The 23,445-nt window shown below is 42.3% G+C and overlaps 2 protein-coding genes across 18 annotated transcripts in view; one reads left to right on the top strand and one right to left on the bottom strand.

The window, feature by feature from the left end:
• Positions 1-9,982, bottom strand: part of PWWP2A (PWWP domain containing 2A) — a 37,617-nt gene extending 27,635 nt beyond the window's left edge. For 3 of the 4 annotated variants that reach the window (XR_002442891.1, XM_021410803.1, XM_021410801.1), the window contains exons 1-2: positions 9,267-9,982; positions 2,540-2,611 (exon numbers count right to left, since the gene is read on the bottom strand). Coding sequence is in view for 3 of the 4 variants with exons in the window: in XM_021410803.1 (XP_021266478.1) it covers positions 2,540-2,611; positions 9,267-9,946 (752 nt within the window). In the remaining variant the exon portion in view is untranslated. The remainder of the gene's footprint in view (positions 1-2,539; positions 2,612-9,266) is intronic. The other variant, XM_021410802.1, reaches the window with a different exon arrangement.
• FABP6 (fatty acid binding protein 6) overlaps positions 10,378-23,445 on the top strand; it is a 61,295-nt gene continuing 48,227 nt past the window's right edge. For 3 of the 14 annotated variants that reach the window (XR_002442898.1, XR_002442892.1, XM_021410815.1), the window contains exons 1-2: positions 10,441-10,574; positions 11,736-11,823. Coding sequence is in view for 1 of the 14 variants with exons in the window: in XM_021410815.1 (XP_021266490.1) it covers positions 11,780-11,823 (44 nt within the window). In the remaining 13 variants the exon portion in view is untranslated. Of the gene's footprint in view, positions 10,586-10,747; positions 11,021-11,735; positions 11,824-23,445 lie in introns of those variants that run through there. The other 11 variants (XR_002442896.1, XR_002442893.1, XR_002442895.1 and 8 more) reach the window with 11 other exon arrangements.

Here is a 23,445-nt window from a genome sequence, read left to right as displayed (position 1 = left end):
TTAGAATATTCTTTACACCATCACCAACAAAAGCCTTCACTTACTTGTCCTTCTGCTTATCTATTAAGCCTCTTTTTATACTTCAAGTTGCAATTGAAGTAAGCGATCCATCCAAAACTAAGTTATCCATCTCATCTGCACTTCACTGTACCCAAACAAGGGTCAACCAATTTTGCCATGATAAATAGGTGAAGTTGTACCCTTGACAATTTACAGCTAGGAAATATCAACTACTGCCATTGTTACCCTGCCCCTAGATACTATGACATTCATACCTTTGAAACCTGGAACCAAGGCAAGAGCCTGGTCTACGAGCTGCTGGAGCACTAATCTGTCTTTATGCATAGGGTGACAACGCCCTATGCCACAAAATACCTTACTACCCCACAAAAGTTAATCTCTTAAGGTTGGGCCCACTGCAGTTGGACTCCAGATATCCTTCCTGAAATAAAAACATAACTAAATGCAGCCTGCCACACTCCTGAGGGCTACAGCGAATTATGAACATTTAACAGTGGATATGTGCATCTCTCCAGCCCACAGTCCGGCATTAATTCAGAAGATACTCACTCATAACTAAGTTTTAAATCCCCTAAAGTTTCAGAGGTCCACCAAGTGTCAAGAGGCTGCTTTTCCACAAACACTTTTCCTTTCATTAAGGATGACAAATAATTTGTTCAGATCTGAGTAGGATTTGCAAAAAAAAAAAAAAAAAAAACCCACAAAAAACCAAACCTGTCAGCTGGTGGCCATAAAACTAGCAACATTTTCACTGTTACTTGCATTAAGAGCTTCAGTGTTTTTTTTTTTTCAAAGCAAAAAGATCTGGATCCCATCTTCCACCACCTGATGAAGATTTACAAGAGTTGGAAAAACAGTTAATTTAGCGTAGGAGTTGGGAACCAGAACTCCTAGATGGGGCAAGAACTCTGCTGTGCAAACTTCTATCCCAAATGAACAACAGGAACATGACTGATACCATAAAGCCATTTCAGACCATGACTGCACCTTAGACCATCTTCTCCTTCACTAAGCTCCATAATATTTAGGCCAAAAAGCCGAGGAACAGGACAGCTGAAGTGGATATTTTAATGTATAAGATGCAAACCTACTTCATTAGGGCACAAAACCACTCATACTGAACTCCTGAGGCTACAGTCTGTCTCACAAAAGGTGATGTTTTAATGAATGAGCTAGAATTTGCTGACCCTATCTACCTAAAAATTAATGAGTTGCAAGATTACAGTCCACTCACAGATGTCTGGTACCAGTTGTGCAAGAGCAAATGGAAATGTGATTTGTGTAAATTGTACATCAATACATAAAGACATGACCAGCAAAGACATAGTTCACATGAAGTACAAAATAAATTGGGCATGCCCAGAGACTGATCGTTACTTCCAAGAGCAGAATGTCTTTTTTTTTTTTGGCCCCATCCAACAGCAGGTTATGCCCACATTCTGTTTTTATATGATTGTTAATTCCTCCTTGGTGAAGTTCTCCAGCTGTGCAACTTGGGAAAATTAGACAGAAATTAAAGAGAGAACAACAGCAGAAAGATTTAGGAAACAAACAGTCAGTGATACAGAACAAAGACGGAAAGAAGAACGAGGGAATAAGCACAAAGAGAAAGTAGACAGTGGCATATCTTCTTAACAGGAGATGCAGAATGAATAGGTGACCAGAACAAATCTACTGAGGACTACACATGGCACAGTATTTACATAGTTTAATAATTATGAACTGAAGTATTCAGTGTTTAAATACTACAAGAAGTTGCCTGGTCTTCAGTCTAACAAATAACATCTTTTTTGAATGCATCGATCCCGATCCTGAAGTATCGCCTGTCCTTACTACATTACTTTCTTCCAAAAATTTCTGAAAAAGGCTACTCTTGGAAAGGCATAAGACAGTGTCTTCCTTATCAAAAATAAATAAATAGAATAAAAATCAATGTGCGCCTAAGTTCCAGCTGCTCATTGTATAGCCCACTATTGCACTCTCTCTCTCTTTCTCTCCATAGTTCTACCTCAGAATATTACGTGATTAATAGAAGGATTCCTTGATGAGGATCTGAAATTGAATTGTTAAGGGGAAAAAAAAAAAAGAGTAAGAAATAGGTGTTTAAACAGAAATTAAGGCACCTGCTTCACACTTAGTCAGAATTAGAATCAGTTTTCCATGTTGCCAAGCCTCCTCCTTCAAAAAACTGTCCTGGCCCTTTTTTACTCTGAAAAGCTCTAAGAATGAAGATGGATAAAACTCATTGTAAGAAAAGTCTTTCTAAGAAGGCTGGCAAGTAACCAGAGCAATCAGTAGGATCTAATCATATCTGGTATGGGATATACGTATAACTTCTATATACATCTGTGTTAAAGGCAAATAATAAATAGCAATTAAATAACAAAAGTAACAGGATAGATAAGATGCCTTCTGAGTGTCCAGTGATCTTTAAAAGAATAAGAAGTTTCAATTAACTTGGGAGGTTATACAGAGACAGATGTAATAAAAATACTCAGTTTTGATTTCCACATCTTACCAACTGGAAGGTAATGAGTGGGAAGCCATAGCATCTTCTGGGATGAGGCAGAAGCTACTTTTTATATCAAACCTAGAAGTCATAGAGATTTGTATTACAGATATGTAAACCTAAGTACTTCAAGCTAAGCGAGGAGACTCTTTTCACATCTAAATCCTATAGCAGAATTATTACAATGAACACAAATTACTGTTCAATTTGTATGCAAAACAGAGCACGGTTAAGAAGTATTTTTAAGTAAGCAGGAGATAAGGAACAAATATCAACTAAATGCACGACTGCATGTACATAAACATCTAAGCAATACATCCCAAGGCAGAGTGTCTATGCCACTATGGAGAGCCGAACACTTTACAATGTCTAAGTTTTACTACATATATATATATATATTATATATATAAAATATATATATATAAGAGAGGAAAAAGTATTTTTTGCTGCCACAAAAAGCCAGAGGAAAGAACGTGCTAAAAGGGTTCAGAAATATTTCTCATTTGTCTGCAAACACTGAGCTGATCTCAACATAGCACGGCAGCTTCTAGTGTTGGGTTAAAATCAATTCTGTTGTAAATGATTCTGATCAAAATTCTCATCTTCGCCATTAAGTCAGACTACAGCAATCATCGATTACCTTTCAATACATTACTCTTGTCCACCCTGTATTATCTGTAGCAGCTAAGAGAAGAAACAATCAAAGCAATTTTCATCTCATGGATAAAGGCTCAACAACTCTGAATGCTGGGAGTGTAACAGCACGCTCAAGTACCATAGGACTAACTATGTTTGTTTCACGTGTATATCCACGCTGAGGGTTTAAATTATAATTGTCAATGAAGCATACAATTAGATCATAGCTATTTCAATACAAAGTACTTCAGAACCCTGGAAAACAATCCGTATCCAAAACACAGACTATGCAGTCACCTATTTTTAATATGGGATTGAGTTGGTGTGATAAAGCTTGTTGTGGAACACGCTGCTTTTAGTGGCAGGCACCTAATTGAAAAAGCATACACATGAGCTAAGTTATCAGGTAAAACTTTACTTACCTCCCAAGCAATGTAACAGTAGGACAAAGACAATAAGAAATGCCTATTTCTATGAGAGCTCTACAAGTATGATAAGGAACCATAGTGTGAGCAACTCTCCTTGGAAATTACATGTCATCAAGAAAAGTTGTAGCCTCAAAGTCAACTTCCATCAAACTAGATCAGAGAAGTCCATGCAGTTAGGATGCTGACGCAGACTTGGAAGAATTAGACACTGTAGAAACAGAACAATTCTAAGTGGATAAGCCTGAAGGGGACTCGGATGGTTCCTAAGCATTCCTTTCCCCACCAGAGAGGGAAGGCATCCTTCACCTTCTCACTAGAAAGAATTTACATGTGAATTCTCAAAGTTCCCTTCATTTTTGTGCAACTTCAAGAGTTCCGTCAAGGATACAAAAGTAAACTTATTTTAAAGATGAAATGCAAATATTTTAAGCTTAGGCTTCCTACTAACTACCACAATTTTACTGTCGTGCTTCTAAGGAAGAAGGTCTATTTAAAGTCAACTTTTCATTTTTACAATTGTTGGCATTATTAAACACGTGGATCACATTTTAAAGCAGATACTTAACTGATACATTTGGATGCGTTACAAAGCTACAAAACTTTATAAGGTATCTTGAATATACATTTCCAGATCACCCAAAGAACAGTCAAATCCCGAGAAACTTGAAGAAGATATCATTTACTAATGGAAGAGCCAACTCGGTGGCAAGACATATGAGATTAATCAGTCCTAGAGCATCGTAAAGGAAAAAAAAAATCATTTAAAGCATATTGAAAACTTCACCTCTGTCCTCTCAACGCTTCAAGCTAAGTCAAGTTAAGCTACTCTCAGAAAACAACAGCAACCCATGCTGTTGGAACACAGAAAAGCACGCCATACGAAGAAAGCACAGTTTAGCCGTCACCCATTGAATGGAAGTCGAGCAAAGAACAGTAGTAGCCTACAGCTCCTTTGGGAAAGGGAAGTTCGCCCCATATAACAGCAAGATTAGGGATTACTACGGGTTTCAGAAGGAGGTGGATGGAAATCACACTCCTTGTACTGGCTCAAAACCAGAAGCAGTTTGACAAGTATGTCTGTTCACTATAAGCAGCAGTTATAACGTGTTTTATACCTACACCAGAAAACCTTAAAGCTACTCCAGTGTTGCCAGCCATTTTTACAAGTGGAAACTTGGAATGAGAGGGCCTTTCAAAAAGGCATTTGGTAAGTGACAACAAATAAAACTCGATGAAGCTTTGGGTGTAAATAGAAATACAAGAGAAACTACTTTCACATACAGAAGCTGAAACATTACAGAATCATTGAAAAATTTAGGTTGGAAGCAGTATCACGAGGCCTTCTGAGCCAACTTCGTGCTCTAAGCGAGGCTAACTACATTTGACACTATACCTCTCAGCATCACTTGTCAGTCACAAGGTATATGCGATTTACTGTCTTAACCACACACACTCACATCAGACCTATGCTTCCAGTATTCCAGGGATAAAACAAATACTAAAGCAGCATTATGGCTTTTTCTTAAATGCTAGCATTCCACCCAGCTTGTTTGCACATCTGAGAAACAAAGAGAACAGGAGATGAATTTTACGAACACTTTGCAAACTGGGAAAAAGAAAAAACTCAGCAACTATGCTACCCCAAGTAACACAGTTATTTCTTTACTGCTGAGAACGTACATTGTAGAACACCAGTACTTCCATTGAACTTAAACTTCCCCTAGACAAGAAAGATCAAATGTCTCTGTGTATTAAATGAAGTTAGAAGTTTAGTTAGTAAAAGAGACCCTAAAGCAAGGAGAAATTTGCCACATTTTTTCAGGCAAGATTCCCGCTGCTTCTTTCTCAGATCAGCAGATCTTCAGTCTTTTGCAACTTGGAGTACATTTTTTTTGTCCTCCCCTTGTCTTGGTGCATACAGTTACAATACACCAGGCGCACTCTGCAGTTTAAGTCAACAAAATCTCAGCACATGTAGACAAGGTTTAAGTGTTCAATGTAAGCAATTCAAAAATATAACATGTTCTGCAGATTAAAAGAAACTAGGGAATGGATGCAACAGTTCATTTAACCTTACTGTATTGGAAAAAGCATAGGATTCAAGAGACTCCAGGAAAGAACATTATCAATGAAAAATATTGCTAGGATTATCACAATCTGAACTCATCTGAAGAAGTTTGTGGTCATCACACAGTTAATTCGTATCTTGCTGGAGGAAGTCTTTCCTCATCTTCCACAATCAAATCCCAACTAAGATGCAAGTTTGAATACCTATCCTCTGGCAATAAAGGGATCATCTTTGGCTACCCAAGGTTTTGAGGTCACAAAACAACTCTGCTCTTCTCCCATGGCCTCCTCCCCCAAGAGCTGCCGTGGTCACACAAAATAGCTTAGAGAAAGGCAGTAGGAAGACAACTCTCCCTTCCATCCATAGGATTAGAAACAAAATTTTAGTCAAACGATAACGCCATACGAAGACTAATTCCTGACTGTTGGCTAAAGAACAGAATACAAAGCTAATTCCTTCCTACCTCCTCCCCAGTACTTAAAGTTTAAGAAGGTGGAAAAAAACAGTGGAGAATGAAAGTCTCTCTAGAAGAACAAACCAGAACCAGGACTTTTTAATTCTACATTTAATGTACAACTGCTTCTTTCCTTAGTTATTTCCTTACTGTGTATTTCCTCCAGGTGCACAGCAAGACTTACAGTAATTCTAAGCCAGCAGGTGGCATTAACATCTCATATACCCTAAGCAAACAGTGTTAGCCAAACGATGCATACAGGCAAGCTTAAAAGCCCTATACCTAATGCATAGTTTTCAATGATGGTTTGAACAACGGCATGGAAAATTGGCTACAGCCTTCCGCTACCCACTTGGACATAATGACACGTTTGCCTTCGCCTGCCCAATGGTTGGCTGCACTTCCTGCTTCTTCCATCAGCTCAGCTCCATCGGGGACACGCCACAGACCCCATATCAGAACCTCATCCTAGAATGCAATAAGGCACTTAAATGTTATTACCACTGTTGCCATTATCTTTTAACACTAGGATCACATTTTTAATTTGTGCAATAAGGCTGTAATGTAAAAAAGGGTGACATGTCCCCACTAAAGGATGATTTACTGCAGAAGATACTGATTTAGGACTTGGTAGACGTGACTCCTTATTTTCAGAAGCTCCAGTGCAGCTGCTGACAGGTTGATCTTCAGTGTACCCCACTGCCATCAGTAAGGGCAGAAATACCTCCTCACCTCAAATAAATGAGGGAATAAAGTCCACTAAACACTGAGGTTCTTGTACTCTTGTTTTACCAACACCTAAATGAACATCCTATTTACAGGAGGCGGGGGGGGAAACAGAAGGAAATCAGACCTTTAACACCATTAACTTCATACTGAAGTTCACAATAATAAAATGCAAAGCCAAAGCATCACTTTAATAATGAAGATAGAATTAACGGGAATATTTTTTTCTTTTCCTTGACCTTGAAGTTAAAGTAATTTAGAACATGCCTTGACAAGGCAAGAGTCCAGCAGACAGGTTTTTGTGTTTGTTTTTTTAAGTGTTCGTTAAAACTTACTCTTCTTATTACTGCATAGAAGAATCAGCTTCACTGCCCTTAAGAGGAAAGCAGAAATTAAGATCCAAAAAGGAACAGGAATTATTTTCTTCTGAATGTATGGAAAAACAGTATCAGCACACATAGTGAACACGTCTACTCGTTCCTTAGCTTCAAAAAGTGATTTCAATACAAAATTCAAACTTTTTTTTTAAAACAAAGAACTCTTCTACAGTGGTCTTAAGATAATAATCTACAGCAAACAAAATTTGCATCAGGAAAGTTTATAAAATTACTCTTGTGCACTTGGATGAGCCAGAGGAGACAGTTTTCCACGTCCACTCTCTTCTATACCAGAAATCCCATTGCTTCCATGTAAACTTATGCTGAATCTGAGATGGTTTTGATTTAATCATCTAATTTCACCTTCTGGATCCCAGTGTTAACAAGTACCCCTGCAGGAAGTCCAAAATTATACAGATGGAGAAGGAATAAATTAACTGCATGAGAGTAGGTGGGAGAAATGGCACAGGCCTTCACACAGCGCTTTTTCCAGATTTCTCTGGTTCTTATGTTGAAGGCTTCCCCCAGGGCCTGTGCTTAAAATGAGGGAAACTGAGATGCACGCTTCTACCCAAGCCACAACGCAGAAGACCCGGGGTTTGACTCCACAGATGCCCACTGCTGCGTGGGGCTACAGCAGCTCTGCTGCTTGAGAGAAGGATCCGCAGGGCATGAGAAAACCTCAGGCAAATGAGGGGATGTTCGCAGGCAGTACGTGCATAAGAAGATATCATATCTTCTACAAGAAAGGGAGAAGCTGACGTTTCATTTTCCTTCTTAACACAGATCCCTACAAGCATAGAAGCACGTGCTTTGTCACCTTCCTAACTAGATTAATAACAGGATTTTTCTGGTACAGAAGTCAAACCTACAAACGAATAGATATCAGCTAGCGCTAGAACTTAACTCCTCCTGACCTGCTTTGAGGCACTATCAGACTCAAAATGAATACGTTTTGCAGGTTGTATGTTAGTACTTGGCTTTGAAAGACTGATAACTCCGCGTTTCAATGATTTAAAAATGTACAACTTATTCCCTTGGCATTATCCAGGAGTTAGGTTCCAGAAAAAGCCTTCTGCTTCACAAGCCAACCAAGCTGCTAGGCCTAGGATAAAGGTGCTGGCCAGCAGCACCTTTCTTTGAGAAGACATTGATAATTTGATATAACAGCAAGTTATTAAACAGATGGTAGCAATGTAAACCACAGTGATAAGCGACAAACACACGTGTGGCCTACATCTTGAATGAGACACATTTCACACGTTGTAATTCTCTCAAATAATAATCCTGGTCATATTTCACTTTTCTCCCATGTATCTGCATAGCGGTTACACGTTTTGTAAAGAAACAGGACATATTTTCACCTGTAAATAGCAGTTAGACTCTTTATATCTATATGTTCTCACTGATGACTTGTGGCCTCCCAAGAGAATCCTGCTACAGGAAGGCAATGAAAAAAGCCAAACCCAGAGCTCGCAGTGTGATAAGGCTTTAAGTCGGTTTGTGATAACAGCCCCCAAAATAAAATTGTTATTGTACTTCAGAACCATTAAACTTCTCCTCATTCGTTGCACCCAAGGAGCAATTAGCGCTAACAGTCATACTTCAGGACTGCAACGGCATAGCTTGAAAACCATTACTGTGAACAACAGCACGTGCAGATAGAGGAGGTTACCTAGGCAATGCGAGACACCAGCCTGGAACACGTGCCCACACCTGCGGCCCCTCCCCGGGCACAGAGCTGCTGGGGGCGCCGGGAATCCCACCCGAGCCGAAAGCAGCGCCCATGTGCTCGGCCCTCCCCTCCCACTTCGGGAGCGCTTCCGCCGGGCGCAGCGGCACAGCGCCGGGCCGGCCACCGCCACCTCCGCCCCCGGGGATGCCCACTGCGCCCGGGCGGGTCCGGCTCCCGCGATGGGAGAGACGGAAGGAGCGGAGGCCGCCGTCCTCGGGCCGTTCCCCCGCGCCCCGCGGGCAGGAGCTGAGCGGAACGGAGCGGCCCCGTCCCCGGGTGGGGGCTCGGGACGGCTCCGCCGTAAGATCTCACCTTTTCGAGAGGTCCATGAGGACCCCGGAGAACAGCTTCTCTCCCAGCCGGAACGAGACCACCAGGGCGTCCTCGATGATGTGATCCAGGGTGACCCGCACCTCGGAGCCGGGCAGCAGCGGCGCCTCCGCCTCCCCCCCGGTCGGGGCCGCGGGCAGCGGGCGCTCGGGCTCCGCAGCGGCGGCAGCATCCGGCTCCTCCTCCTCCGGCCGGGACGGCTCCTCCCCGGGCTCCCGCTTCACGGAGCCCCCGGCAGCCGTAGGGCAGGGCTGCGGCCGCTCCTCGAGAAGTTGGGGATGCGCGGCGGGCGGCGGGCAGGGCTGCGGCCGCTCCTCGGGCTCCGGGCTGACCGCTCCCCGGAGCTCGGCCTGCGGCGAACCCACCTCCGGGCTGGAGGGCGGCGGCGTCTCCGTCCTTTCGGCTTCCGGCTCCCGCGTCCCGGCCGGGCTCCGGGCGAGCTGCACGGGCGGCGGCTCCTCGGCCTCGCCGGGAGCACCCTTTCCCCCGTCGGCCTCCTCCCCGTCGGGCACCGCCGACTCCACGGCCTCGGTGACGGCGGGAGGAGGGTCCGCGCCGGCCTCGCTGCCCGGGATGGGCTCCATCTCGGGCTCGGCTTCGCCCGCCCCCCCATCGCCCGGCACCGCTGCAGTCGCCGCCGCCTCCGCAGCCATAGCCGCCATTTTCTCTGCTGCTTCTCCGCCGCCTCCCTCCAGCAGCGGGATCGATAACCACGGCCTTCCCCGCCCGCCTGGGAGGGAGAGCCCGCCCCCTACGCTCGCACCCGTCAGCCTATTGGTGGGCGCGAAGGAGCTTTCTACTCCTAATGGAGAGCGGAGCTGTCACTCAAGCTCAGTAGGAACTTCTCGTTGGTCAGCGAGGACTTCATTCAATGGAGAGTCGGGAAGAGGAAGAAGGGGCGTGGCTTAGCGCATCACAGGCCGCTACAGATGAGAGGGGCCGGGCTTCTGCCGCTGCTCCGCCGCTTCATTGGCGGAGGGAGGAGCCGCTCCCAGGGGAAGGCGGTCATTGGTGGGAGCTAACGTCCGTCTGGGGGGCGCGCGGCGGCTGGCATGCGCGCTGCGGGCGGCCGGGAGAGGGCGCAGGGGAAGATGGCGGGGGCACGAGGGCGGCCTCGGGGGAGTTTCTCCGGCCCCCTGTGAGGGACCGGCCCCAGGGGAGGGGCTGAGGAGAGAAACCAGCAGTGAAGGGGCACCTCGCGGGAAGGAGGAAAAAACGTGACGGAGGCAGGGGGCTCGTTGTGTTCTGTGAAGTAAATCAGCACTGTAAAAGATGAAATTTGCCTTAATGGGATGTATTGGGTAAAGACGAAAAGTAGGTGGGAGGGGGGAGAGAGAAGAAAAAGAGTTAACGTTTTCCCGTGGGATGTTCTGAGTCAGTGGTTTTCTCCCGGCGGGATCAATAGTTGGTGTCATGCGGGGATTTTCTTCCTCCGAGTAGGAAATCTTGCACCACTCCTTAAGCAAAAAAATAATTCTGAAAAAAAAAAAAAAAGACAATTTACTTCACGTTTTCAGAAGCTGCTTCCCTTTGAGAAGCAGAAAGGAGAGCACTGTTAGGAGGAGGGATGAGAAATGGGAGCAACTGAGGAGACAGGATGGTCTCAGAGCAGGGGTACCTTTCTTCTTCCACATGCTCGTGTGAGGGATACGTTCTTCAGTGACACACAAAATTTGCTGCAAGTAACAAGTCAAAACGCTAAAATCTTTAAAAGCAAAACATCCCCTTTTGTTCAAGTGAGTGACTTCTTACTGGCAGGTTTTGAAGTTGCTCCCAGGCGTATACTTGGGGTAGGAATGGAGCTACACCCCACGTTTTTGCTTAAAAGCATATAAATAACGGGTGCAAAACCAATGAAACTTTTGTAAGAAGTATGAGGAGAAACTGTTAATCAAATGTAAGGCCTGTAGTATGCTCACCTTTCTTTCATTGTTGGAAAATAGAGCTATATGCAGATTACAGCAATGCGAGCCATTTTTTTTTTAAATAATAGACAAGGACTTGGAGTGTACTTTAACAGCAAAATAGCAATGTATAACAGCTAGTTCACTGCTGCTCAAGTGTGGTCTTGCAGTCTGCTAGCTGTAGGATTTTAGTGGAGAGTAAGAGCACAATTAACACACTCTGTTGGCCTGAACGCAGTGGTTTGACTTACGTAACAGATATGAAGTCTCTCCCTTTTGTATCTGATAGTGCTTTGCATAATGGTGTAAAGTGTATGAAGACATATAGGAACATCAGGAAAAAACTAGATGTATTTCTGGAGGCATACATTAGAAACATAGTTAAATGCTATAAAAATATAGGTAAAACTGCTTAATTTTTGATGTTTTCCCCCCCATCTGTTATATTGCTTGTTTGGTAGCCTGAGTTCATAGGATAGAATGTATTTACTGGGGGGAACAAATAGCAGACACTGATTTTAATTTTTTCTAAATTATTTTTTCCCAGGCGTGCTCACAGCTTTGTCAGTCAGTGTCACAGAGAAACAGCAGATGGATTCAACATATGATCTGGGGTTTTTAAGAAATCAGATGTGGTAAGCTTCCATAAAACTACCTACTGTTAATATTACTGCCTGGATCATTTTGAAATAATTTTGTCTGACCAAAATTCTAAGATATGTGTCCCATATCCCGAGGCCATAATACTTCGAGAGACAGCAGCAGTCCAAGAACCTTTAAGACTTCATGTTATTTCTCAGAATACTAGAGAATAGCGAGATTTGTCACTACTGAATTACCTTCATTTCAAAGCTATCCCTGAGCAAGGATTTCAGTTTTTCCTGTATGTCCCACCTAGCAGAGCGCAACAGTGGCACTGAAACATTTGCAGAAATTGCAAATGATGCAAAAAAGAGTTCTTAGCTTGAAGGAGCCTGGTATTACGAAAAAAAAAAAATTAAAATGGTCATACCAGTGAAAGAAGGGCTATGCTGTTCTTTCATTTCCTTTGTCCTCTACAATTGTGTCAGCATATGGTACATTAGAATCTTCTTACCTTGTTCAGCTGAGTCCTCACGCAGATTAAAAAACATATTAGTAAAGATAGCTCATATGTAACACCAGAACTGTTTTTAAATTACTCTCCTACACAAAGAACTTGACTGTGCTTGGAGGTACTCCAGCTGTATTTCAACAGTAGACCAAACCACACTCTGCCTGCACAGAACTGTTCTGCTTGTTAGAGCTATGCTCATCTGTTCTAATGCTGGTTTCCCTATGCTACTGTAGTCGTCTATTTGTTCGTCTCCAGTCTGATGTTGGAAGGAAAAGGCATCAGGTTAGCTCTCAGGGTCGGCAGGATGCAGCGATACATATTGTCACACGTTCTTCCTATTGATTTTAGTTTCCTTTTTTAAGAGAGGTAGTGCTACTATGTTTCAAAGTGCAGGAGAAGCCAGAACTGTCGCGGTTCCTACTGTAAAACAGCGTGGCTTGCGTAGTTACTTCTGATGGTTGGTGATTTTAGTTGTGCTATCAGAGAGTTCGGTTAACTCCAGTTCATTTTCCTAGTGCTGCTGTGCCCCGGCGTAGAAGAATGGCATTAAATTCGGAGCTCACAAGAAATTGCCAATTTATACAAAGACACTACTCGGTCCTTGAGCTAATGGGACATTGAGATCTAATAGCTTAGCCCAGCAGGCTTTTTGTTATGTTAAATTCAGACTTCTGTAAAGGATGGGCAGAAAATGGAAGATTTCCACTTCCAAAACTTCGGGGAGATTAATGCTTACTGAAATCCACCCTGCTTTTCATCAAGTGTTGCTTATGGCAGGCAATTACCATTAAAATGCTAAAACTCATCTTTAAAATCTGCTATGGACTCCCAGCAGTCCTTAGGCGAAGCAGGGGAAACAAACATAGGTGCATGGCTTGTTAACACCTCCTGAAGTTTCATTGTAATGACAAACTGCGGAGGTAACCAGTCCAACCCAACCACGTCAAACATGGGGGGGTGTCTTAAAAATTATGTGTAATCAGCTCTTCGTTAATATTATTTACATGTTCAAAGGAGCTGTATGTGCTTGTAAAAAGAAGTAAATAGAACATTTGTATGTCGTTCTAATCTAATGGTGGACAGAAATAGGATACCACAAGTAACCCCTAAATTGGAACGCTCTTAGCAGTAGGCATGTAGATGCAGGATGAAACTTGTTCAATGAACAAAGAAGTGCTTGCTGTGTAACCTTTCACCATCCTGATCTTCGTTGATCACCGTTTAATTTCTATTTATTTTAAATATAGCCTGTTGTCTCCTGAGGATAGGGTTTGTCTTTCTGTGGCTGGTTTGCATAGTGATTAGTATAGCTGGGGCCTTGTTTCTGTCCTGGAGCCTTTACAAACTGCCAAAATAAAAAGAATGAAGTTAATGAAACAAATTGCACAATTTCTGTAGATTAAAATGAGTCTGTGTTCAGCGATTGGCAAAAAAGGACAACAGTAGAAAAGAAGCTATGAATTCAGGGGAGGAAGGAACTCATAAAATTGGAGTGAATAAAGTGATGAATTTGAAGGCAGGAAAAATGCAGAAGTGTATGAAGATATATTAACAGCATCTAGGCAGAGTAGAAGTGGCAGAAGTTGTACTAAGCTTGAATTGAGTGAGTGAACGGATGAGATGTGGTTATGGTAAAAAGCAGATGTGGTTGTATCACCACATCAGTATACACCGGTGGAAGTGTTGTGTTTCTATGCTGGGACACGATAAGGATCAGGTCTGCCAGCATTGTCTATTTAAATGCCTCTACTGCCAGATATTGATGCTGATTTTTTTCTATCATGACCAAAATGTCTTATTGCACTGAATAAGAATAAAAAATCTCAAAGTATATGAATAGTCACAGCACGTGTGTGTTTCAGTTGTGTTCATGTATAGTTTAAGATGATGTATAGTGGTAATGACATCATTCTGTGTGCATCAAGTTTAATCAAAGTACACTGCCGTGAAAGGTCCAGCACAAAATGCAGGCACATCTACATCTTCCAGTGTAATGGAACATTATCCATCAACAGATAATAATCAGGGTTCCAGTGAAGCCAAAATTGCCTTTTGCAGCAGAGGTGGAAATACTCAGCTACCATTTAGCTACCGTTACAGCTAAAACAGTGACAGCAATCTCAGGAAAGGGCTGCACCCTGTAATTGCCTAGCAGCCAGCATTTGTTGTTACTGGTATCCAAGCTGGCTGGATACACATGCATTCACTATGGCCATTGATGCTGCAATTGATCTATGTGTAGGCTTATGAAAGCCTTAAGTGATTACATGGAATTACAGGGAGCGTTTACAGAGTCTTGGTAGGATAGCAGGTATTTTTCCTGGTATCTAGACTGGTACATCAGAATTTTAGGTTAGAATTTTACAATTTGAAACTCTAACAGACTTATTCAGATTCTGTGACTCCACTCATCAAAGGGCTTGTATTTTGTGTACACCCAGCAGCTCCTGTTTGCTAACAGGAGCAACGCTAAAAAATAACATACCGTGGGAAATGCAATGTTTTTCCACTTGTAGATTGGGATCATGGTGGTAACAGACTCCTGTGGCTGTCATAGTGACAACAATTCCTTGTGACCCTGAGCGAAGTCTGAGAGTCTCATAAAAACCCTCCGTAGGTCGTGGTTTAAGGACAACAGTTTTATATTGTGCTACCAAATCCATTTTTAAATCATTTAATGTTTGCAAGTCACGGTCCACTACTGTGACATTTTCAAGGCTTTCATATTCAAAAAGAAAATAAATGTGACCAATTTCAGCAATCAGAAGGACCAACACGATGGAAAAGGTATTACAAAAGAGGTGGAAGGACCAGCATGATAGCAAGGTGCTATAAGGGAAGGGGAGTAGATTACTCACCTGTATCAGAAGATTCTGGGTTCACAGGGAAAGGCTTCCACCAAGGAGGAATCTCCAGAAAGAGATCCTTCCTCAGTGGCAGTCAGCCCTTAAATGAGGCCTCAGAAGGGTGGAGCCAGGCTCCACCCCTTCTGGTCACACAGGTGAATTGCCTTCACCTGTGCTCCCAGGGCTGACTTGGTCTTTCCTCCAGGTGCTCAGTCAGTGGTTCAGGCCATGACTCAGCAGTTCCCGTACACCAATGAAAGCCAACGTATGAAAGTAATTCAGAGGAGCATAAGCAGACAATAAAGTAAAGGCTGGGTCTTTGTTGTATGCTGCAGACTTGCTTCTTCTAGAAGAAGTTAGGAAAGCAGTGCTCTTAAAATAGTTACTTTAGATATAAGCTGTTCCAGAACACCATTATTGATTGCAAAGAAAAAAAGTCTTTTTAATGATGTCTGATAACTGAGTTCTGTATCCATATGAGTGTTGAGCTCTGTTTGCTAGGTTTGTGAATGATCATAAAGGATTTATAAAATCTCTCTGTATGCAGACATGCCCTGGAAGTCTACTCTGGAATATGAAAAGTCAACTAGCAGCTAAATTTCTCAGGAACAAGAGAAGAAATCAATGACTGGGGCTCTGCCCAGTGTCTATGTAAAATTGATTTAAATCAATTACTATAGATTGAGTTGCTTAAAAAATTACAAATATAAGTGAGCCCTTGGGGCAAGGCACTGGCATTAACTCTCTGCTGATGTGGCTCATGCTTATTGTAGTAATCAGAAAGATCAACACGATGGAGAAAGGCGTTACAAAAGAGGTGGAAGGACCAGCAGGATAAAAAGGTGCTACAAAGGAAAGGAAGTAAATTGCTCACCTGTATCAGAAGATTCTGAGTTCACAGGAAAAAGCTTCCACCAAGGAAGGATCTCCAGAAACAGATCCTTCCTCAGTGGCAGTCAGCCCTTAAATGAGGCCTAAGAGGTGAATTGCTTTCATCTGTGCTCCCAGGGCTGACTGGGTCTTTCCTTCAGGTGCTCAATCAGTGGTTCAGGCTGTGACTCAGCAGCTCCCATACACTTATTTTATAATTTTTAAGAAGTGTGGGTAACCTCACTGATGTCTGTCATCTTCTGAAATTTGTACCTTTGTAGGTACCCATGATATTCACACAGTATCTCCACGTAGTGAAATAAAATAAATTAAAGATGCAAAATTTCATTTTATATATCATATTCTAGGATCAAATACCTTACGTCTTGTCTTATGAGGGTGCATACATTATAACTGTCATTTAACAAAAAATAATTATTTTAGTATAAACTAAAGAAAAAAATTAATGTGCACTAAAAGCTGGGTATATAGTGTCTCACAAACCATGGTTGTTATTTTTGAACAATTAACTTACTGATTATAGCTTATTCTTAGCACATCAAGTGCCAGCCCTTTTCCTACAGATGCCTGTCAGTATTTAAAATTGTAGTATGGAATGAATTAGTTCATTTATGATTCAATTTTTTAGTGCCCTGTTAGAGTAATAAGTTTTACTGAGAGTTGGAGACTCAGTAAAGCAAAATTAATCTTAAAAGTAACCAAAAAATCGAAGCAGAGTTCATAAATTGTTTGGAAAGTATTGTCAGGGTTACTCAGCCTTTGCAGTGCTCTGGACAAGACAGGTATCAGTGTAGCTACAAGAAGCTGTTGGGCTGGGATAGCATTCTGTCAGTGCTCGTGCTGCCTCGTGCCTGATTTGGGTGTGAAATAACTCCAGTTCCTTCTTGCTGGAGCTGCAAACCTAATGGTGGGCTGGCAGCCCCTCTGGCTGGCAGATTTGTTCTGGAATACGCTAATTGGTTAACATGGACTAATTGACTAAGAAAGTTTGTTTTTCAAGAGTGTTTTGGTCAGAGAGCAGCATTTTACATGACCTAATTTAGGTGCCTAAATTAAATGGCTGGTTTACGAGCTCTGTAGTTAAGTGGGGAGATGAAGCACTCTCAGGAGGGTGATTCAGAAAGGTACACTAAGCTGGTTTGAAATGATCTCCTCAGTCAAACATCTGTCCTTTTGACTCTCCAGGTATGTTTGTTGCTCAATTCAAACATGGAAGTTGTGTATTCTCAAAACATGGGGAAGGGTCTACAAATGTTAACAAGGCTCTCTTGGGGAAATTAGTGACCAATCTGCTGAGGCATCCAGCTGCGTTTTCTCTCAGTTTGAGCGCTAAGGCCAAGTATTTTTGAAAGCTTAAAGTTCTTTGGATCTTCTATTAATTTTGCGACTAAACCAGTACTTAATGTAATTTCCAACTCTTTATCCATAAATTAACGTTCTCATGCAAGTTTTTCAAATGGACTTAAGTATTATAGAATTATTATTCGTCACATTTTTCTTTTCTTTTTTTTTTTTTTTGAAAGATTAATTTTCCTGCTTTAAAACAATGCTGCTTGTGTTTTCCATGGTTTGCAAACATTGGTTGACTCTGTTAGTGCCCAGAGCAATGTGCTTGGGGACTGTTGCCTGAATTTAAGATCTATGTAAATTGAGAACTTGTTTCTTTTAGACATCAAATTCTTTTTTTCTTCCTGCTCAAAGTTCTTGTTTAGCAAACAGAATTGAATAAATTATTACTCATGTTTTAAGTGATCTTTTAGCCAGAATCTCACAGTGTTTTAGCATAAATACAAGGTGGTATTGAAAAATCTTCACATAAAAGAAAACATTTGCTCAAGTAGTCTAAACTGTCTTTCCTGTGGGAATGTAAACCTCTGTATATTTTGTCTTGGATTTGGTCTTCTGTTCAAAGTTTGACACTCAACTGTAATGTAAAATTGTTTTTTTGTGCTATGAATCCTGGGATATGCTAGTTTTTACCATCTAGCTGCTGCTTCTGCACAGTGATCTCGTGTCTGTTCACATTTATGGATTTTTGCAAGTGGGATCTTGAATTTCAGTTCCAAGATGATGAATTTATAGGAGAGTCATGCATCTTTTCAGTGTGTCTGAAATATTTCTAATTAAGTTCTCTAGGTTTGATAGGGAATGCAAGAGCAACTGTGCCTTGCCAAGAACATTGTGTTGACATTTAGAATCATAGAATCATAGAATGGCCTGGGTTGAAAAGGACCATAATGATTGTCTAGTTTCAACCCCCCTGCTGAGTGCAGGGTCGTCAACCACCAGACCAGGCTGCCCAGAGCCACGTCCAGCCTGGCCTTGAATGCCTCCAGGGATGGGACATCCACAACCTCCCTGGGCAACCTGTTCCGGTGCATCACCACCCTCTGAGTGAAAAACTTCCTCCTAATATCTAACCTAAACCTCCCCTGTGTCAGTTTAAAACCATTCTCCCTTGTCCTATCACTATCCATCCATGTAAACAATCACTCCCCCTCCTGTTTATACGCACCCTTCAAGTATTGGAAGGCCACAATGAGGTCTCCCTGGAGCCTTCGCTTCTCCAGGCTAAACAAGCCCAGTTCCCTCAACCTTTCTTCAGAGAAGAGGTGCTCCAGCCCTCTGATCATTTTGGTGATCCTCATCTGGACCTGTTCCAAGAGCTCCACGTCTTTCTTATGCTGGGGGCCCCAGACCTGGACGCAGTACTGCAGATGGGGCCTCACAAGAGCCAAGTAGAGGGGGACAATCCCCTCCCTCTCCCTGCTGGCCACTCCTCTTTTAATGCAGCCCAGAACACAGTTGGCCTTTGGGGCTGTGAAGCGCACCCTGCTGGTTCATGTCCAGCTTCTTGTCCACCAGGACCCCCAAGTCCCTCTCTGCGGGGCTGCTCTTGAGGAGTTCTTCCCCTAGTCTGTATGAATACCTGGGATTGCCTCGACCCAAGTGCAGCACCTTGCATTTGGCCTTGTTGAACCTCATTAGGTTCTCATGGGCCCACTTCTCCAGCCCGTCCAGGTCCCTCTGGATGGCTGCCCTTCCCCCTACTGTATCGGCTGCACCGCTCAGCTTGGTGTCATCTGCAAACTTGCTGAGGGTGCACTCGATTCCATCGTCTATGTCATTGATGAAGATGTTGAAGAGCACCGGTCCCAAGACTGAGCCTTGGGGGACACCACTCGTGACCGGCCTCCACCCTGACATAGAACCATTGATCACAACCCTTTGGCAGCGTCCAGCCAACCAAATCTTAATTTACCAAATAGTCCATCTTTCAGATCCGTACCTCTCCAATTTAGAGAGCAGAATGTGGTGAGGGACTGTGTCAAAGTCTTTGCAGAAGTCCAGGTAGATGACATCCATCACCCTTCCCCCGTCCACCGATGCTGTCACTCCATCATAGAAGGCCACCAGATTGGTCAAGCAAGATCTGCCCTTGGTGAAGCCATGCTGGCTGTCTCGGATCACCTCTTTGTCTCGTGTGTGCCTTAACATGGCAACTAGGAGGATCTGCTCCATGATCTTCCCAGGCACAGAAGTGAGGCTCACTGGCCTGTAGTTCCCTGAGTCTTCCTTTCTCCCTTTCTTAAAAATGAGAGTAATGTTTCCCTTTTTCCAGTCACTGGGACATGGTGATTGACATGCCATGATTTTTCAGATGTGATGGATGCAGCTTGGCAACCACATCAGCCATCTCTCTCAGAACCCTGGGATGGATCTCATCTGGCCCCATGGACATACATTCAATTGCATGAGGAGGTCTCGGACTTGTTCCACTGTTAAGTGGGGTGGAATCCGCTCCCTACACCCACACCTAGAGATTCAGGCAGACATGGGGAGCCTGACCACCAGTGAAGACTGAGGCAAAGCACTCATTGAGTACCTCAGCTTTTTCTGTGTCTGAGGAAGCCAGCTCTCCATTCTCTTTTATCAAAGGGGGAACACTCTCCTTGGTCTGTTTCCTCTTGCCTATGTACCTGTAGAACCCCTTCTTGTTATCTTTCACATCCCTTGCCAAGTTCAGCTCCATCTGTGCCTTGGCTTCCCTAACTCTATCTCTACACACGCAGACAACAGCCCTGTATTCCTCCCAGGCTACACAACCCTGCTTCCACTTCCTGTACATACATTTAGTTGTGAAACTACTGTTGTGTTGTGATCGTTTTAAGGATCTTCCGTCTGGTTGTTACATTCTAGCTCCTTTCTAACAGGAATTAGATAATTATTCTGGATTCTCTGAATCTTTACCTCTTCAATTTTAAATGGAGAAATAACTTTGTAAATGTATCATTTCTTATTTATAGCTTTTGATTTTTTTTTTCTGTGAACTTTATAGCACCACTTGTGTCAGTTACTTGTATAAATATGGTCCTGCTATGATAAGCATGTCTGCACCTTACCTGAATTTGAGTTGGAGGTCACTAGAGAACACTCAAATGATTTACTGAGTGACTCAGTTTTTTCCCATATCAGTGCTAAACCAGCATCCTACATGAGCAGTGGCTCACGCAGCACAAGAGTTTGCCCATGGAAACTATTACTGAACAGTTCTTCTTATGGATGCTGCATTCTGATGGCACAAGGCTTTCTTAGCGAGGCCTTGTCATGCAACTTGTAATTCCCATAGTGCAGTTTTGAACTGTAGCAGCTGTTTCCAGGTACCCTTGCTGCTGTGGCAGAATCTCTTCAAGCTGCTGCAGCACCAGTAAGTAGCTTTCTTTTTTCTTTTTCTTTTCCCTGTACGGTTTCCATGGCAAAACCAGCCCTTGGAGGTGCTGTGTTTGAGAGGCAATGTAAAGCAGACAGCTTAAGTTCTCCCAGTACTTTTCCTAGGATATCTTGATCACTTTGATATTTCCTTCTGTGTATTTTTTCTCTCTGCAGTCGAACCTGCAGTAGCCTTAAGTACTAAGCTGCAGCTGGAATATGTTAAGCCCTGCTCTGCAGCGCGGTTGAGTCCCAGTCACTTTTGCATCTGAGGGGAAGGTTTCGAAGGTCCCTTTTGGTTTCGCCTACCTGCCATCGTGTCCTCTTTTATCTTGTGGCAGGTGCTGCACCAAGCCATGTGAGTGATGTTTTTGGAATCGCTAGGATATTTCTGAATCACCCACAGATTCAGTTGTATAAATGGCAGTATTCTGCCAAATTTGATAATGCTATATACCTCAAGAGCAATAATTCATAATTCAGTTTCCTTCTTCCTTAGCTTCTGACTTGCAGTCAGGAATGCCTAATTTAACAAATTCTGTGTATTGTGCATGGCCGTTTAGATATTCTTTACTATGAAGGGGGCTACTTGTAACTAAGGCTGTGCAAATATCTACATTCTAAGCTCTAGCTTAGCTCTCTGTCTCATCTCTTTTGGACACTTACGGAAGAGAACATTTCTAGATTTCTGTCTGAAGAGCATGAAGTGAATAAATAGAAATGAAAGATATGTGGCTAATTTATCAAAAGCCAGGCACTCTGCGGCTCTTAAGTCTCCAGCTGGCAAAATATAATTGCAGCATGATTAAATGATCACAAATTATATTTCAAGTAATGCAGTGTATCTTGTAAATATTATGTATGCAAGGGAGTTTCAGAATATTTCTTCAGAAACAGAGCAGTCCGTATGGCTAAAAATCCAAAAAATGAATGACAATACAGAGAAATACAGCTAGTTTTTTAAAGGCTATCTAAACAAATACGTATCAAGGAACTAAGCATGCAGTCTTACTTCTGACATTGCCTGACTCTTCTGTTCTCACTCATACAATTTCTGTTTTTCTTGACTTGTTCCCTTTTTTCCCCTTTTTTTTCTAGTTAAAGTACAAATACAATTATTTTCTCCATGAATACATCTTGCTCCGTTAATTTTTGTTTCATTTTTCCTCCATCTCCTTTAATTATTTAAGAACGCTGTTTGTGAGAAAGCCCCTTGGAATGTTTGTGGCAAATAAACACTGCAATAAGTATTAGTCAAATATGTGGCTGGAAAATGCTTAATAGGAATTAAAGAATGTTGCAACTGAGGAAGATCTTAAGTCTTATGTGAAGATTACAGCAAGAAAATATATTGTACAAATATTTCCTGGAAATCTGTAAGTAAACCAGATGTTTCACATTCCTTTCAGCCCATCAGTCGTTTTCTTAACAGCTTGTAGGTTTTGTTGTGTCAATCGAATCGCACACAACTTGATTTTCTTATGGGATGAGCACAGCAAACTTTGGTTCTTTGTACCAGAAAATGGGAGCTGGAAGTATTTGCTCAGCAACTGTGAAGAAACATATTCCCTATTGACAGATGGTCACCTCTTCTTTGGCAGAAAAACATTTATTGAGTGTCAGGGTAACTGAAAAAATAAAAATCCAATAGTAGTTGGTATTTGGCTGAAACATTGCTCTCAATTACAAGTACTTAGTCCTTTTATCCAGTGGAGGATTCTGCACTTTATTGTGTTACTCATTTTAAGATATCTGGCATCAAATCTGTTGTTTAGGATTCTTTGAGTGTTTTGGTTTAATATTAGTTGTTTACAGAGTGTGGGTTAGATGTTAAATCATTATTTTCATTCTCGCTGAAGAATTCCATACTGCTGCAGGGAGAGATCTAGGAGATTCATTGTTCTTTTGAAATCTGACTTGGAATACATCTATGTTCAAATTTGTGTGTAATGAAATAGTGAAGGGACAAAGATAGACACAAAAGCTGTTACACTTGGGTTGGACAGCCACAACTGTTACCTACAAGTTGGATTGTGATTTTGTTTATGTTGTGGCTTTTTTTTTTTTTTTTGGTGAGAAGTTATGCAAGCTGTCAGTTAGATTTACATACCTGTTGGGGGCAGGTTACTTGGGGAACGAGGGAGAAAATGTTTTCAAGAAGGATATTCCTGTCCCTCTGTTTCTTTGTTTAGTAGATGTAACACCAAGTTTTCAAGTTCCCTTTTGTCTGACTGTACTGAGGGGGAAAAAAACCAACTTTTAGACCAGGTTCAGACTTTTAGATAAAGTTTAAAACAATTCTAACGACGCTTAAAATGTAGATTGAGAGTTTTACTTGCCCATTTTGGTGTTCATTTCTTTCCTTTACTAAGCCCATATACTACCTGAGTCAGCTGGGATTTGTAAATGATACAGGCATGTAACTAAGTAAGGCTGGTTTAGCATGCAGCGTGGTGTAACCCAAGTTGCTCTAACAGATGGTGTAAATCCACTCCAACTGCTCTGTGTACCTCAGTACCTCAAAATATTGCTTCTCTTCCAAGGGAGAACTCTTCTGCAAGTCTTCACAAGGCAATCTTTTACTTCTCTGTCAATTAACGTTACTCACTTCACAACAGAACTGAGACCAAGTTTCTCAGAGTGTGTTTCCGCTGACTAATTGCAGTCTGTTAAGATGCTGCTCTTGACTCATAGCCATTTTGAAATTTTTTTGG

The sequence above is a fragment of the Numida meleagris genome, chromosome 12 (assembly GCF_002078875.1).
Source record: "Numida meleagris isolate 19003 breed g44 Domestic line chromosome 12, NumMel1.0, whole genome shotgun sequence".
Lineage (NCBI taxonomy): Eukaryota > Metazoa > Chordata > Aves > Galliformes > Numididae > Numida > Numida meleagris.
This window is presented reverse-complemented; position numbering and strand designations above follow the sequence as displayed.